At 38.4% G+C, this 15,818-nt stretch overlaps 2 protein-coding genes across 2 annotated transcripts; both read left to right on the forward strand.

Annotated features, from left to right (window-relative positions):
- Nucleotides 1-1,179: 1,179 nt before the first annotated feature.
- Nucleotides 1,180-4,263, forward strand: LOC100669386 (olfactory receptor 10A3-like). Its single transcript, XM_003412176.3, has one exon. The coding sequence runs from the start codon at nucleotides 1,185-1,187 to the stop codon at nucleotides 2,127-2,129; it is 945 nt and encodes a 314-aa protein (XP_003412224.2). The 5' UTR covers nucleotides 1,180-1,184; the 3' UTR covers nucleotides 2,130-4,263.
- An 8,630-nt stretch (nucleotides 4,264-12,893) lies between these two features.
- On the forward strand, nucleotides 12,894-14,414 carry LOC100657151 (olfactory receptor 10A6). The gene has a single exon (XM_003412025.3). The coding sequence runs from the start codon at nucleotides 12,894-12,896 to the stop codon at nucleotides 13,836-13,838; it is 945 nt and encodes a 314-aa protein (XP_003412073.2). The 3' UTR covers nucleotides 13,839-14,414.
- The last annotated feature ends 1,404 nt before the right edge of the window (nucleotides 14,415-15,818 follow it).

The following is a 15,818-nucleotide window of genomic DNA, read 5'->3' on the forward strand; positions in this document are numbered from 1 at the left end:
GATACTGTATTCCTTAAGGTAGAGTCTGGATTTACCTAATTTTTATTTTCATTTTTTCAACAAATATTGGTTTATCAGCTATTATGGGCCAGTGACTATTGTAAGCATTGTGAACATATTGCACATATATATATATAATGTCAGTTGGTGATAATGGGAAAAAATAGCAAGGCGTAAGAGGTCAGCGTTAGATAGACCTGGGTAGGGAAAGCGTTGCCATTTTATGATTGTTGTGTCAGGGAAAACCTCTTTGTTGAACTCAGGGCTCAGATGTATGTCTGAGAGTGCAGAGCTTCAAAAATGGTAATGATTAGACGAATCTCTTGATAAGAGGGAGAGAGGAGAGAGAGAGAACAAAATTTAAATCAGAGGTTTAGAACAACCAAAAAAGCAGTTTTCTACTAAGTTCTGCAAACCACTTTAATGTTGTCATGGTCACAAGGAAGGGCTGTAGAGAACTGGCACCAGAATTTTCTCATCCAGGCAAATCCAAATATAATTGGCCAGGTCCATCCTGGGCAATCAATAAGCCTGAAGCCAATTCGTACAGTTGTTAGATCACCTAAGATTGGTACACCCAAAATTCAGTTTCCTTTGTGTGTTTCTGCTGAGTATTGTCATATTTAACCAAGGAATGTACAAGTGTTTTGAACCTAATATTTGTAATAAATGTATATCAACTTTGCTGTAACTTTGAATTATTAGGTTGTTATAAATTTTTTGGTGGCTGCTTTTTAACACTTGCCTACTTTTTAACACTTTTTTTTTTTGTGGTCTTAAATTCTATATTAATATAAAATTGAGGAAAATAAATGATACATAGAGCAATGTTATGGGAATAAAACCTAAGTTGTCAAGTATTTGTGTTTGCTTTAATGATATGTTTAATTTTCAAACTACATAATCTACAACTCGTAGTAGAATTCTATTATTCTGTAACTGTCAAACAAGGTTTCTGAGCCAGAATTCTTCATTTATATTTGAAAGATTCATTAATCCTAGTAATTGGCCATCCTCCAAAATTGCCAACCTGAATTTCTGTCAGCATGGGCTTGTTATTACATCTTCTGCCAAGAATTTTGCTGGTGAATGCAGATGCGAACTCTCGCCTATTGGACTGTGACTTCATAATTTATATACTTTTTTTTTTTAGTCCATAGACTAACATATGCTCCGCTACTAAAATGAAAAGGCAAAACCAAAGCTCTGTGGTTGAGTTCATCCTCTTGGGATTTTCTAACTTTCCTGAACTCCAAGAGCAGCTCTTTGGGATCTTCTTGGTTATTTATCTGGTGACCCTGATAGGAAATGCCACCATCATCGTTGTCATCTCCCTGGACCAGAGCCTTCATGTTCCCATGTACCTGTTCCTCCAGAACTTATCTGTGGTGGAAGTGAGTTTCAGTGGAGTTATTATGCCTGAAATGCTGGTGGTCCTCTCCACGGAGAAAGCGACTATTCCTTTTGCTGGCTGTTTTGCGCAGATGTATTTCATTCTTCTTTTTGGTGGGACAGAATGTTTTCTCCTGGGGGCAATGGCTTATGACCGATATGTTGCAATCTGCCATCCTCTGAGCTACCCAATGATTATGAACAAAAGGGTTTTTATGAAATTAGCTATATCCTCATGGGCTTTAGGTTTCGTGGTTGCCACTCTGCAAACATCATGGGTTTTTAGTTTTCCTTTTTGTGGCCCCAATGAAATTAATCATCTTTCTTGTGAAACCCCTCCAGTGCTAGAACTTGCATGTGCTGACACCTTCTTGTTTGAAATGTATGCGTTTACAGGCACTATTTTAATTGTCGTGGTCCCTTTCTTGCTGATACTCTTGTCCTATATTCGAATCCTCTTTGCCATCCTGAAGATGCCATCAACCACTGGGAGGCAAAAGGCGTTTTCCACCTGTGCCTCTCATCTCACATCTGTGACCCTCTTCTATGGCACAGCCAATATGACATATTTACAACCCAAAGCCAGCTACTCACCAGAAACCAAGAAACTGATGTCATTGGCTTACTCAATGCTTACCCCTCTGCTGAATCCACTGATCTACAGCTTGCGAAACACTGAGATGAAAAGAGCCTTGATGAAATTATGGCAAAGAAAAATGGTTTTACACATAGTCTGACTGTTGAAAAATCACGTGCTATTTGGCCACTGCCCAACTGTCCTCTATTTAAATTTAATAAATGGTGTAAACAGATTGCCTTCTTAGTATGTCCAAAAACAAAACCCACTGCTGTTGAGTGGATTTCGACTCAAAGAGACCCTAGAGGACACAGTAGAACTGCTCCATAGGATTTATACGGAGTGACTGGTGGATTCAAACTGCTGGCCTTTTCGTTGGCAGCAGAGCTCTTAACCACCGCACCACCAGGACTTCTTCGTGGTATGAGTATGTTTAATTTGTTGAGTTCCTCAAGTCTGATAACATATAAGGGGTATTCCCCCTCTTTCAATAATAAATTGTGGCCATTCCTTTTCATAGACATATAATTTTCATATGTTGTTGTTTTAATCATTAGTTGTCATGGAGTAGGCTCTGGCACATGGCAACCTTATGTATGACAGAATGAAACCTTGTCCCATTCTGTGCCACCTCTGTGATAGTTGATATGCTTGAGCCCATTGTGTGGCTATTGTGTAATGTCTTTTAACCTAGGGCACTCATCTTTCACCATTATGTCAGACAATGTTCTATTGCTATCCATAAGATTTTCATTTGTTAATTTTTGGAAGTAGATCACCAGACCTTTCTTTCTGGTCTGTCTTGGTCTAGAGCTCCACTGAGACCTGTCCACCTTGGGTAACCCTGCAGGTATGTAAAATACTGGTGGTATAGCTTCCAGCATCATAGCACAGAAGCCACCACAGTATGACAGACTGACAGATGGGTGGTGGTAGCATATGATACAACAGTTTATTCACGCTTTCATTTTTACGGACATCCAGGTTGTTACTAGAGTGTTGCCATTAGACAGTGCTTCAATAAACACCTAGTTGCTTATGTTCATATGTCCTGATGCATTTTAATTCTATATGATAGATTTCTCAAAGTGATACATATGGGGCAATGAGTACATGTGCTTATAAATTTTGGTGGCTATTGGAGAATTCTTTTTCAAAATGAATGTAAGTAGTCCAGACTTACCTGATGACCCATTCAGTTTCACTAACTGGATAGAACTTCAAGAGACCTACAAACAGAGATAAGGCTTTTACTTCTAGAGTGAAAATCTGTTTCATAAATGAATAAAAATGTGCAGCTATTTTTTGGGGGGATGACCAAACTGGTTCTCATTAATGGACTTACACAGATTATAACCCAAAACTGTATTTCTCTGTGTACGTGCCAAATATTCATCCAATATTAGTGAGCAGAGAACAAATAAGAACTTTCTCGAAATCTCACTTGATACTTGTCAATGGATTGAATTATGTCCCCCCAAAAATGTGTGTATCAATTTGGGTGGGCCATGATTCCCAGTATTGTGTGATTGTCCTCCATTTTGTGATTGTAATTTTATGTCAAAGAGGATTAGGGTGGAATTGTAACACCCTTACTAAGGTCACAACCCTGATCCAAAGTAAAGGGAGTTTCCCCAGGCTGTGGCCTGCACCACCTTTTATCTTACAAGAGACAAAAGGAAAAGGATGCAAGCAGAGAGTGGGGACCTCATACCACCAAGGAAGCAGTGCTGGGAGCAGAGTGCATCCTTTGGACCAGGGTCTCTGTGCAGAGATTTGCCCAGACCAAGAGAAGAATGATGCATCACAAGGACCTTCTTCCAGAGCTGACAGAGAGACAAAGCCTTTCCCTGGAGCTGACACCCTGAATTTGGACTTCTAGCCTACTAAGCTGTGAGAAAATAAATTTCCCTTTGTTAAAGCCATCCACCTGTGATATTTGTTATAGCAGCACTAGATGACTAAGACAATAGTAATGTTGTTTTTTTCCGTGTATAGACTATTGTTTTTGGAGACTTTCATCTAATTATCCTTTGTAGGCCCAAAATTCCCCAAACACATCCTAAACAATGAATGATTCTTTTTCTGCCTTCCTTTGGTCCTTTTTTTCTTCCTCTTTCCCTCCCTCCTTCCTGTCTTTCCTTCCTTCTTTTCGTGGGAAGCAAATGTGATTAACTGATTGTTATTTTCTGTGGTCCTTGAATTACAACACTACTTGCACAACCTTTCCCAAAATGAATAACTTCAAATCTTGCAACATTTGGAACATTTCATGCTTGTTAACTATTTTAATAGTGTTATTAGGTAACAGTGAGTCCCTGGGTGGTGCAAATGGTTAATATGCTTGGCTGCTAACTGTAAGGTTGTTGGTTTGAGTCCACCCTGAGGTGCTATGGAAGAAAGCCTTGGTAATATACTTCTGAAAAACCAGCCACTAAAAACCCTAAAGAGCACAGTTCTGCTCTGACACACATGGGGTCACCATGAATCAGAATCAACGCAACATCACCTGACAGTGGTATTAGGTAATAAAGCCAGACCCCTTTATTGAATGTACATCGCATGAGTTCCTATTGCCCTTAATTTTTGCTCCAGGGATTGTAACAAAGGAGTTAAAATACTGTTCCAACATGAAGCTGTCATTCAGTTGTGGGAAAAACCATTTTTTATTTACAACTACTTCTGCCAAAAATGAGAAGTGAAGGTGCAAAACTGAATTTTTTAAAGAAAGAAATTTCATCATCACAGAGTTAAAACCAGTGTGAGTAATATCTGAATGTTGTATAACATTCTTTTCAGTAGGTCATTAAGCAGGCACTAGCAAATCCTTTAATTGGATTCTGTCTCTTGGTGTACTGAAATTTCTATTTCATTGATTTTAAAGGAACCGGTTCAATAGGGCCTTAGACACACACACATGATTATTTTGAAAAGCCTAAGGACCCAGCATTTGTTCATTCAGTCATTGATTCATAAGTTTTTGTTAAGCACGACTGTTAATGTGACCTGTACCTGGGGATCCACAGTTGACTGAAATAATCTCTGCTCTTGAGAGATTCATGCTTGTTGGGCTATCATTAGACTTTGGAACATCGCTGAAGTCCACCCTCACTTACGCCTTTTCTGGTGGTGATACAGAAGCTTGTATTGGCAAGGTTTGGTTGCACATATAATGATTTTAGAGGCATATCAATTTTCTATTTGGTAATAATCTTAACAAAAGACATCAGTCCAAACGGACCCAGTTTCTGATTCTACTCTGGGTAACATTGATTCTAACAGCAGCAGCTGTTATTTCATGCCATCTAGGAAAACTGATACTTGAAATCATGCTTTTTTGGCTTTGAAGATGACACTATAATTTCCAACCATTTTCAATGCGGACGGGGAAAAAATGATTTCTTTCTGTGTATAAGCCTTATTATGTCTCTCCCTGATTACAACATTGTAATTGGTTTCTGCTGCACTTAAGATTAAAAGATAAATCTTTTTTTTAAAATAATTTTTATTGTGCTTTAAGTGAAAGTTTACAAGTCAAGTCAGTCTGTCCCATATAAGCTTATATACACCTTACTACATACTCCGACTTACTCTCCCCCTAATGAGTCAGCCCACTCCCTCCTTCCACTCTCTCCTTTCGTGACGGTTTTGCCAGTTTCTAACGCTTTCTACCCTCCCATCTCCCCTCCAGACAGGAGATGCCAACACAGTCTCAAGTGTCCCCCTGATACAAGTAGCTCACTCTTCATCAGCATCTCTCTCCAACCCATTGTCCAGTCCCTTCCATATCTGATGAGTTGTTTTCGGGAATGGTTCCTGTCCTGGGCCAACAGAAAGTTTGGGGACCATGACTGCCGGGATTCTTCTAGTCTCAGTCAGACCATTAAGTCTGGTCTTTTTATGAGAATTTGGGGTCTGCATCCCACTGATCTCCTGCTCTCTCAGGGGTTCTCTGTTGTGCTCCCTGTCAGGGCAGTCATCGTTTGTGGCTGGGCACCATCTAGTTCTTCTGGTCTCAGGATGATGTAAGTCTCTGGTTCATGTGGCCCTTTCTGTCTCTTGGGCTCATAGTTATCGTGTGACCTTGGTGTTCTTCATTCTCCTTTGATCCAGGTGGGTTGAAACCGATTGATGCATCTTAGATGGCCGCTTGTTAGCATTTAAGACCCCAGACGCAACACTTCAAAGTGGGATGCAGAATGTTTTCATAATAGAATTATTTTGCCAATTGACTTAGAAGTCCCCTTAAGCCATAGTCCCCAAACCTCAGCCCTTGCTACGCTGACCTTCGAAGCATCCAGTTTATCCCGGAAACTTTTTTGCTTTTGGTCCAGTCCAGTTGAGCTGACCTTCCTTGTATTGAGTATTGTCCTTCCCTTCGCCTAAAGTAGTTCTTATCTACTAACTAATCAGTAAATAACCCTCTCCCACCCTGTCTCCCTCCCCACCTTGTACCACAAAAGTATGTGTTCTCGGTTTATACTATTTCTCAAGATCTTATAATAGTGGTCTTATACAATATTTGTCCTTTTGCATCTGGCTAATTTCACTCAGCGTAATGCCTTCCAGGTTCCTCCACGTTATGAAATGTTTCACACATTCGTCACTATTCTTATCGATGCGTAGTATTCCATTGTGTGAATATACCATGATTTATTTACCCATTCATCCATTGATGGACACCTTGGTTGCTTCCAGCTTTTTGCTATTGTAAACAGTGCTGCAACAACATGAGTGTGCATATATCTGCTCGTGTAAAGGCTCTTATTTCTCTAGGGTATATTCTGAGGAGTGGGATTTCTGGGTCGTATGGTAGTTCTATTTCTAACTAAAAAATAAATCTTTAAAATGGCCTATGAAACCCTTCTTGATTTGGCCCCTGCCTATACCTCCTATTGGAGCCCTGGTGGTGCAGTGGTTAAGAGCTTGGCTGCTAACCAAAAGATCGGCAGTTCTAATACACCAGCCACTCCTTGGAAACCCCATGGGTGCAGTTCTACTCTGTACTGTAGGGTTGCTATGAATTGGAATCGATCCAACAGCAAATTTTTTTTTTTGTAAATACCTCCTATGATTTCTTGCTATATTTCTGCTCATTCACTTATTCACTAACTCATTTACTAGCTTGCTCACTGACTCGTTTACTGTTTTCTGATACAAGGTTTACTTTCAGATTTATGGCGTCACTACCTCATTCTGACCTGGAGCTGTCAAAACATGTCTTTCTTTCCATGTAATATGCATTTCTCACTCTACTTTTCAACTGGCTAATTCCTACACTTTCCTCAGATTTCCTTAAAATGTTACTTCCTCAAGACAGTCTTCCTTGATTCTCCTCCCAGCTCTCCCTCATTATTCTCTCTCCAAATACTCTGTCATTATTCATCACCCTTTATCTACATTTTATTTGACGAAGCAGAATGAGCTTTTCTTCTCCTTAATGGTACCTTGTACCAGGTTGCTACCAAACAAGAGTGTTTGTAATGTAACTCAAAGTTGTGAAGGGGCAGACATTCTTAGCTTATGGAAAGCATAAAGTGCAGGAAATATGCCTCAAAGAAGTTAATCCTCACAACATAAATTCAGATTAAAAAAAGAAAAACTTCATCCTGAGGCTAGACCACCTTCCCGCCACATGAAGAGTCCCATCTGTCCCGTCTCCCCCCAACAGTGGGAAGCAGAAAAGAACTGTGGGAGAATGAAGAAAAGCACCTAAGTTGGGACAGCACCTTGTGGGAGGGAGTCCAGGGAGTTCCGTTTTCAGCCATAGAACTGGTTATGAGGTACCCCTGAGATTCTAAGCTCAAAACCCATACACATGGTTCAGAGACACTGGAATGTTATCTGCTTGATTGTTAAGTATTTGGAATGTATTGATATTTTCTTCATGACAAAGTACATAATCAGTTTGTGTAAACATTCCATAGATATTTTGGGAGAAAAATAATGATTATCAGGATAAAAGATGTTCTTTCTGTCTCCTATTTACTCTCTCATTACCATCTGCTATATAGGATTTTTTTTTTTTTTTTGAGGTCTTCCCATCTGTATTTCTTGGTCAAACCTTGAGAAAACTGTGTCAAAATCTTCATATTTTGGTTTTGTCAATGTTAGTTTTATATATATATATATATATTTTTTTTTCTGTGTTAAATCCTTTGACTGTTTTGTATAGAATGTGCATATATAAAATTCTTTTTTTTAGTTTAATACTTGTGGCTTTTAATTGCATTTTGATATTAATATTACTTCCTTTTTATCTCTTTAGCATCTGTCTGAAATATTTTTCATAAGCTTTTCATTGAAATCTAATATGCATATAGAAAGGTGTACAAATCATGATGGTACAACTTGATGACATCTCACTAAGTACACATAACCTATGCTACCATTACTAACATCAAAATATAGCACATGTCATCATGACAAAAGTCCCCAAGAGATTGCTGCTGTCTCCACTTATAGAACAGGAATCATGAAACCTACATATTAGGCAGCATTTCCCATGCCCAGATCACATGACTGTTTCATGGAAGGGTATGTAATTCCAACATCATGAGTGATTTGGAAGAGGTCCTTGGATTGGATTCTGTGATAACAACCCATTTTAGAGAGAGGTGTAGTGTTGTTGCATAAGTGTTGTTGGCAGCCTTATTGTCACCAGGGAGGGAGGGCTTCCTTAACAATGCAACCTTGTCAGAGATGAGAAGTAGGGGGGAAAAAAACAGGTCCTGGCCACATTGAGTTCTGGATAAAGCTAAGCCTGAAGATTCATCCATTCCTACGCTCTACTGGGACTGAGCCAGTAAGTTTCACGCATTGCTCAAGCCAGTTTAGACTGAGTCCCTTGATCCGCATACATATCCTGTGAGATTAATAAAATTATTACTAACATAATTAATGCTCGAAGTCAAACAGCTAATCAGAACTTTTTACTTTAAATTTTAAATTAAATAGCATTAATTATGAAATGGGGCTCTGGTGACACAGTGGTTAAGAGCTATGGTTGCTAACCAAAAGCCCGGCAGTTCAGATCCACCAGCCTCCTTAGAAAACCTATGGGGCAGTTCTACTCTGTCCTATAGGGTCGCTATGAGTAGGAATCGACTCAACAGCAATGGGTAAGTATGAAATCAACTGTAATGACTTTTCTCTCAAAAAATTTCAGTGCCTTTCTATTTATACTAGAAAAGATAAAGTGTTCCAGGGGGATATCCAGGCTTTTCACATATTAGGCCTCAATCTGCTTAACTTGTTTCCTACCATTGCACAAACTGTCCATTCTGTCCAGCTCTAAGTTGCCTGTCTTCGCTCACCCCCTCAACTCCCCTCCTCTCTCCTTTTCCCTCATCTACTAACATTTATTCAACCTTTTCATTCACGTGCTGTTGGGACATGTCAGGGTGAAACTGAGTCTCTTGTGTGAAGGATGTTTGTTCCCTGTAGAAATCCTAAGGAGTTGTGCTCCAGGTTGGTGCTATTCACTATCACACCTGAGGGACCAAGTTCAAGACTCTTTGGTTATCATACAATAATACAGCAAAGTGTGTATAATGTGATTGCAAGTTGTCCCGGGAGGGATTCTCCAGGGCATGTGATTCAGTGTCATATAATGTTCTAGAATCAGTGCATTGAATGACTGAGTGGTACTTATGAGATAGTGGCTTTTGATTAGAGGTAAAGCTTTGGATAAAATGGCATGAAAATCAAAGAGACAGAGTCAATAGGTAAGAGACAAAGATTCTGATTGAGTGGGCTGTTAGCAGGCTTTCTATTTACAGTTCCCCTCACTAATAATTAGAGATGCTTTTGAAGTGATGGCTCAGGAATCAGAAGCCACATCCGAAACATTCAAATCAGTAGACTCTGGTTTTGATGCGTGCTAGTTAATTTCTCTTTCTTTTCTTTACAGAAAAAAGTTTGGGTGATAATTAGACCTTTAAGCATCAACTATTACAAGTTCATAACTGGAAGAGAACTTAGTGCTAGAGAAGGGAGTGATCTGCCCTAGTATTACATGTCAGAGTTACCCAAGGCAGTATTAGGGTCTTCTAGTTATAGTTATAGAAAGATGGAGCATTTATGATCAGTTACTCTTTGCTTCTCATGAAGGCAGTAATATGGTTTTGTTCCCTAACGTGGATTTAATCAATCTATGAAGGTTTTATATTTTTATACAAAATTCTAAATTTTCTAATTTTCAAAACTTATCTGCTTTTAAATACAGTGAAACCTGTGAGAAACAGAACTCCATGGGACTGCTGTATTTTTCTGGGTCTCACAAGTTTTCTGCCTTTGATAGGATGTAATCTTACCACTTTTCTATTACTTGTTTTAGTGGAAAATATTTGAGTTTTCCTTCTCTGACAGATTTCTGCCTTATACAGTTTCTGGTTTTTGCAGGTTTTACTGTATTTGACAGTGAATATATGCTATTCTCTTTTCTCCCCCATTAAAAACCCCATTGCCTTTGGTTCAGTTCCAACTCATAGTGACCCTTTAGGACAGAGTAGAACTGCTCCATAGGGTTTCCAAGGAGTGGCTGGTAGACTTGAACTGTCAACCTTTTTGTTAGCAGCTGTAACTCTTAACCACTGTGTCACCAGGGCTCCTTTTTCCCCATTGGAGATGGTTTAAATATTTGATCATACAGAGTCCATTTTTTTATTTTTAGGAGATTTTTTGACATCTGAAATATAATTATTATAGTTAATATAGATAGTTGATTTTACAATATAACTCAGGTCAGACTCAGCTAGAGATAAGGCCAACTTGCCTTCTACTTTCTGCTAATGTGGTGATGGTCTGAACTTGAGACAACATTTTATGTCTTGACCTCGATGTGTCCTTCCAGCCTCCTGACTTCCTCATGTCCCACTATGAAGTTCTGGTTCAAAGCATCACACAAAGGTCAGTAGGCCTCTTTTCTGTGCTACGATGCCATCTACTACTAACTTTTGACTTTAGCAATTCAGCCTTCCTCCTCATGCTGTCCTTCTACCTAATAACCCTTCTATGCAAGACATCCTGTGATTGTGTTCATTCATCCTCCCTTCCCATTCGGAAGTAATTCTTCCTTCCTTTAAATTTCTGAAGCACTTGTTCTTATTCATGCTTCCCAATACAGTCATTTACTAATTTGGTTTTTCTTTTAGATACTGCATTTCTTCAGGAAGAGTCTGTACTTTCCTAACTTTTATATCCATTTATTCAAAAATTACTCGTTTAGCAGGTATTATTGACCAGGGATGGTTGTAGGCCTTGTGAATATATTGTTTGTACACATATACACACACACATATATAAACAATATATTGTACATCTATCAATAACCTATCATCTTTCTATATATATGTATACTTGTGTGTATACATATATATACACACATACATACACATGTATATATCTTGAATATACCACGGACTGCCAGAAGAAAAAATTTTTCTTGGAAGAAGTACAGCCAGGATGCTCCTTAGAATCGAGAATGGCGAGACTTCACCTCATGTACTTTGGACATGTAATCAGGAGGGATCAGTCCCTGAAGATGGACATTATGGTTGGTAAAATAGAGGGTCAGCAAAAAAGAAGACCCTCAAGGAGATGGATTGACACAATGGTTGTAACAATGGACTCAAACAGTAGCAATTGTGAGGATGGCACAGGACCAGGTGGTGTTTCATTCTGTTGTACTTAAGGTTGCTTTGAGTTGGAACTGACTCGATAACACCTAACAACAAATATTTTATATATATAAAACAAATATATATAGTATCCCCCACTGACATTATATACATATTACATATATTATACATTTATTTTATATACATAATGTTGGTTGGTGATAACGGGAAAAGTTAGAGCAAGGTATAAGAGGTAGGCATTAGAGAGACTTGGGTAGGGAGTAGGTTGCTATTTTATGTAGTGTTGTCTCAGGGAAGATCTCTCTGTTGAGCTTAGGGCCCAAATGCATGCCTGAGAGTACAGAGCCTCTAAAATGGTACGTGCTCACTCAGTGTTTGTTGCATAATTAATGATTAAATGAACTCCTTGATGCGGAGGAGAGTGGAAGAGAGAGGAAAGAGAGAGACAACTTTTAAATCACAGGTTCGCATGACCAGAAAACGGGCTTTTTATTTGGTTTTGAAAACCATCATGATCACAAGGAAGGGCCGTGGAAAATGGCCTTGGATATTTCCCATCCAGGCAAATTTGAATATAACTGGCCAGGTTCAGCCTGGGCAGAAATCAATAAGCCTGAAGCCAATTCTCATAAATTGTCAGATCACCTAAGATAAGTACATCTAAAATTCAACCAAACCCCCTTTGTGTGTTTCTACAGAGTGTTGTCACGTTTACCCAAGTAACATACAGGTGTTTTTACACCCTAATGAGTATTTATAATGAATAAATATCAACTTTGCTGCAACTTTGAATCATTAAGTTGTTATAAAATATTTTGGTGTTTATCTTTTTCCATTTTTCTACTTTTTAACACTTTTTTGTGGTCTTAAATTCCATGTTTATATATAACTGAGAAAAAAGATGATATAGCAATGTTATGGGAATAGAGCTTAAGTTTTCAAATATTCATGTTTCTTTTAAGAAAATGGTTAATAAAGAATATATTTAGTTTTGGAACTACATAGTGTACAACTTGCGATCAAACTCCACTATTATTTTGTAATTTTCAGACAATATTTTTGAGCCAGATTCTTTACTTCTTCCCTTACATTTGAAAGATTCATTAATCCGAGTAATTGGCCATCCTCCAAAATTGCCAACCTGAATTTCTGTCAGCATGGGCTCATCATTACATCTACCAAGAATTCCTCAGGTGAATGCAGATGCGAACTCTCGCCTATTGGATTGTGACTTCATAATTTATATACCATGTCCATAGACCAACATATGCTCCACTACTGAAATGAAAAGGCAAAACCAAAGCTCTGTGGTTGAATTCATCCTCTTGGGATTTTCTAACTTTCCTGAACTCCAAGAGCAGCTCTTTGGAATCTTCTTGGTTATTTATCTGGTGACCCTGATAGGAAATGCCACCATCATCGTTGTCATCTCCCTGGACCAGAGCCTTCATGTTCCCATGTACCTGTTCCTCCAGAACTTATCTGTGGTGGAAGTGAGTTTCAGTGGAGTTATTATGCCTGAAATGCTGGTGGTCCTCTCCACAGAGAAAGCGACTATTTCTTTTGCTGGCTGTTTTGCACAGATGTATTTCATTCTTCTTTTTGGTGGGACAGAATGTATTCTCCTGGGGGCAATGGCTTATGACCGATATGCTGCAATCTGCCATCCTCTGAGCTACCGAATGATTATGAACAAAAGGGTTTTTATGAAATTAGTTACGTCCTCATGGGCTTTAGGTTTCTCAATGACTACCCTACAAACCCCATGGGTTTTTAGTTTTCCTTTTTGTGGCCCCAATGAAATTAATCATCTTTCTTGTGAAACCCCTCCAGTGCTAGAGCTTGTGTGTGCGGACACATTTTTGTTTGAAATCTATGCATTCACAGGCACTGTTTTAATTATTCTGGCTCCTTTCTTACTGATACTTTTGTCCTATATTCGAATCCTCTTTGCCATCCTGAAGATGCCATCAACCACTGGGAGGCAAAAGGCGTTTTCCACCTGTGCCTCTCATCTCACATCTGTGACCCTCTTCTATGGCACAGCCATTATGACTTATTTACAACCAAAATCCAGCTACTCACCAGAAACCAAGAAATTGATGTCACTGTCTTATTCATTGCTTACCCCTCTGCTGAATCCACTGATCTACAGCTTGCGAAATAGTGAGATGAAAAGAGCTTTCATGAAATTATGGAGAAGAAAAGTGGTTGCGCACACAGTCTGACTGTGTTGAGAAAAGCCATGTGGTATTTGGTTACTACCCAACCATCCTCTATTTAAGTTGAATAAATGCTGAAACAGATTATTTTTCTTGGTATGAGTGTGTTTAATTTGTTGAATATCCATGTTCGATACTACATCAGGGGCATATTTATATATTTATGTTATTATTTTTCATAGATGCTCAATGTTCCTTAGTATCGGCTATAACACAGTTTCTTCAACCATTTGTTTAATGATGGTCATCTAGGTTGTTTTTAGTTTTTTGTCAGTATATACAACGCTAAAATAAAGAACCCAGTTTTACATGTTAGTAAATACTTGTGCTGTGGAATAGATTTCACCAAGATGGTTTGATGAGGCAAAGCAAATGTGTGCTTGAAAATTTTAATAGATATTGCCAAATTACTTTCTGAAATTGTTGGAATTACTGCAGACTGGCCTGAAGACCCACTTTGCCCCAAGAAGCCAACAAATAAAGGCATGGGATTTTTACTTTCGGAGTGAAAATATGGTCCATGATACAGTAGAAAATAAACAGTATTTACTGAGAAGACCACACTGACTCTAGTTCAGGGATCCTTAGAAATTATAATCCAAAACTGGATTTTATCTAGATAGCTTAGAAAATATTTATGAAGTGTTGTAACTAAAGACCAATTTGTGATGGTTTCTTAATTTATTATATTGATATGCTTTTCATTTGTAGGCCACTGTTTTTGGAAACATTGGTCCAGTTTCACTTACAGGGCAAAAACATATACCCAAAGCTTGCCAAAGAATGTATGATTTTTTTTTTTTCTTTTGGGAAACAAATGTAATCAACTAATTGTGTCTATTTTTTATTGCATCTGGGGCATATTACCATCTGTGCGCATTTTTCTTAGAATGACACCTTGATTTAGGATATCTAGCCTCCAGAACTAGGAGAGAATATATTTCTGTTGTTTTAAGCCACATAAACCAAAACCAAATGTATTGCCATTAAAGTTAATTCCGATTCATAGTGACCCTATAGGACAGAGTATAACTGCCCTATAGGGTTTCCAAGGTTGTAATCTTTCGGGAGGCAGATCGTCACATCTTTCTCCCACAGAGCCCCTGGTGGGTTTGAACTGGCAACCATTTGGTTAGCAGCCGAGCTCTTAACCACTGTAGTACCAGGACTCCTTTTACACCACAGAGCTTGTGGTAATTTATTATGGTAGCCCTAAACAAACAAAAAACCAAACCCAATACCGTCGAGTCGATTCCTAGGAAAGTAATATACTTCACACTATTATTTTTTTAAGACATCACACCATCAATGTGAAAATAGTGTTTTTGTAACTGTAAATTTATCTATAATTTTTTTTATCACGACTGATGCTGTCATTCCTAACTGCTTTTCATGCATTCTTATGACTTTTGTTATTCAGCCAATGTTAACCCAGTCTAGGAAAGGATCTGTTCCCCAATAGTCTTTCCCCTGCTCCCTCTATATAACCAACAGTAGTGATTGCAATGCAAACCATTTTCACTAATTAATTGGTTCTATTATATCCAGTGAATTAAAAATTCACACCATAGGAAAAAATGCCCATATAATAGATTAAGTTTGAGAGCAATTAATCTTTCGTCTTTTATGAGTTACAGATTTCTTTGAAAACTTGCTATCTGCTATTGAAACACTGTTCAGAAAAAGAAACATTCATATAGTTAACTTTTGTATATCAATTCGAGCATTCCCTGATCCCTTGAAGTCTACCCATTAAAAAAAAAAAAAAAAATAGGCCCAGATTAAGAAGCCTTGATCAATATTCATTAGTGTTGTGGTTTCTGCCAGGGATTGTACTATTTAAGTTTCCCCTTTCTTTTATAGTTAGGAACCAAGGGTGTGTATGTATTTTGAGAGGGAACCTGGTGGAGTTGCTGAGAGATGATTGAGGGACAGGTTTCCTTCCCACCCCCCTAGCAGTGAGTGGGTAGAGTCTATCCATAAGAG

The sequence above is a fragment of the Loxodonta africana genome, chromosome 7 (assembly GCF_030014295.1).
Source record: "Loxodonta africana isolate mLoxAfr1 chromosome 7, mLoxAfr1.hap2, whole genome shotgun sequence".
Classification (NCBI taxonomy): domain Eukaryota; kingdom Metazoa; phylum Chordata; class Mammalia; order Proboscidea; family Elephantidae; genus Loxodonta; species Loxodonta africana.

Coding starts and splice junctions, on each gene's coding strand:
- LOC100669386 (XM_003412176.3), top strand. CDS start 1,185: ATGAAAAGGCAAAACCAAAGCTCTGTGGTTGAGTTCATCCTCTTGGGA.
- LOC100657151 (XM_003412025.3), top strand. CDS start 12,894: ATGAAAAGGCAAAACCAAAGCTCTGTGGTTGAATTCATCCTCTTGGGA.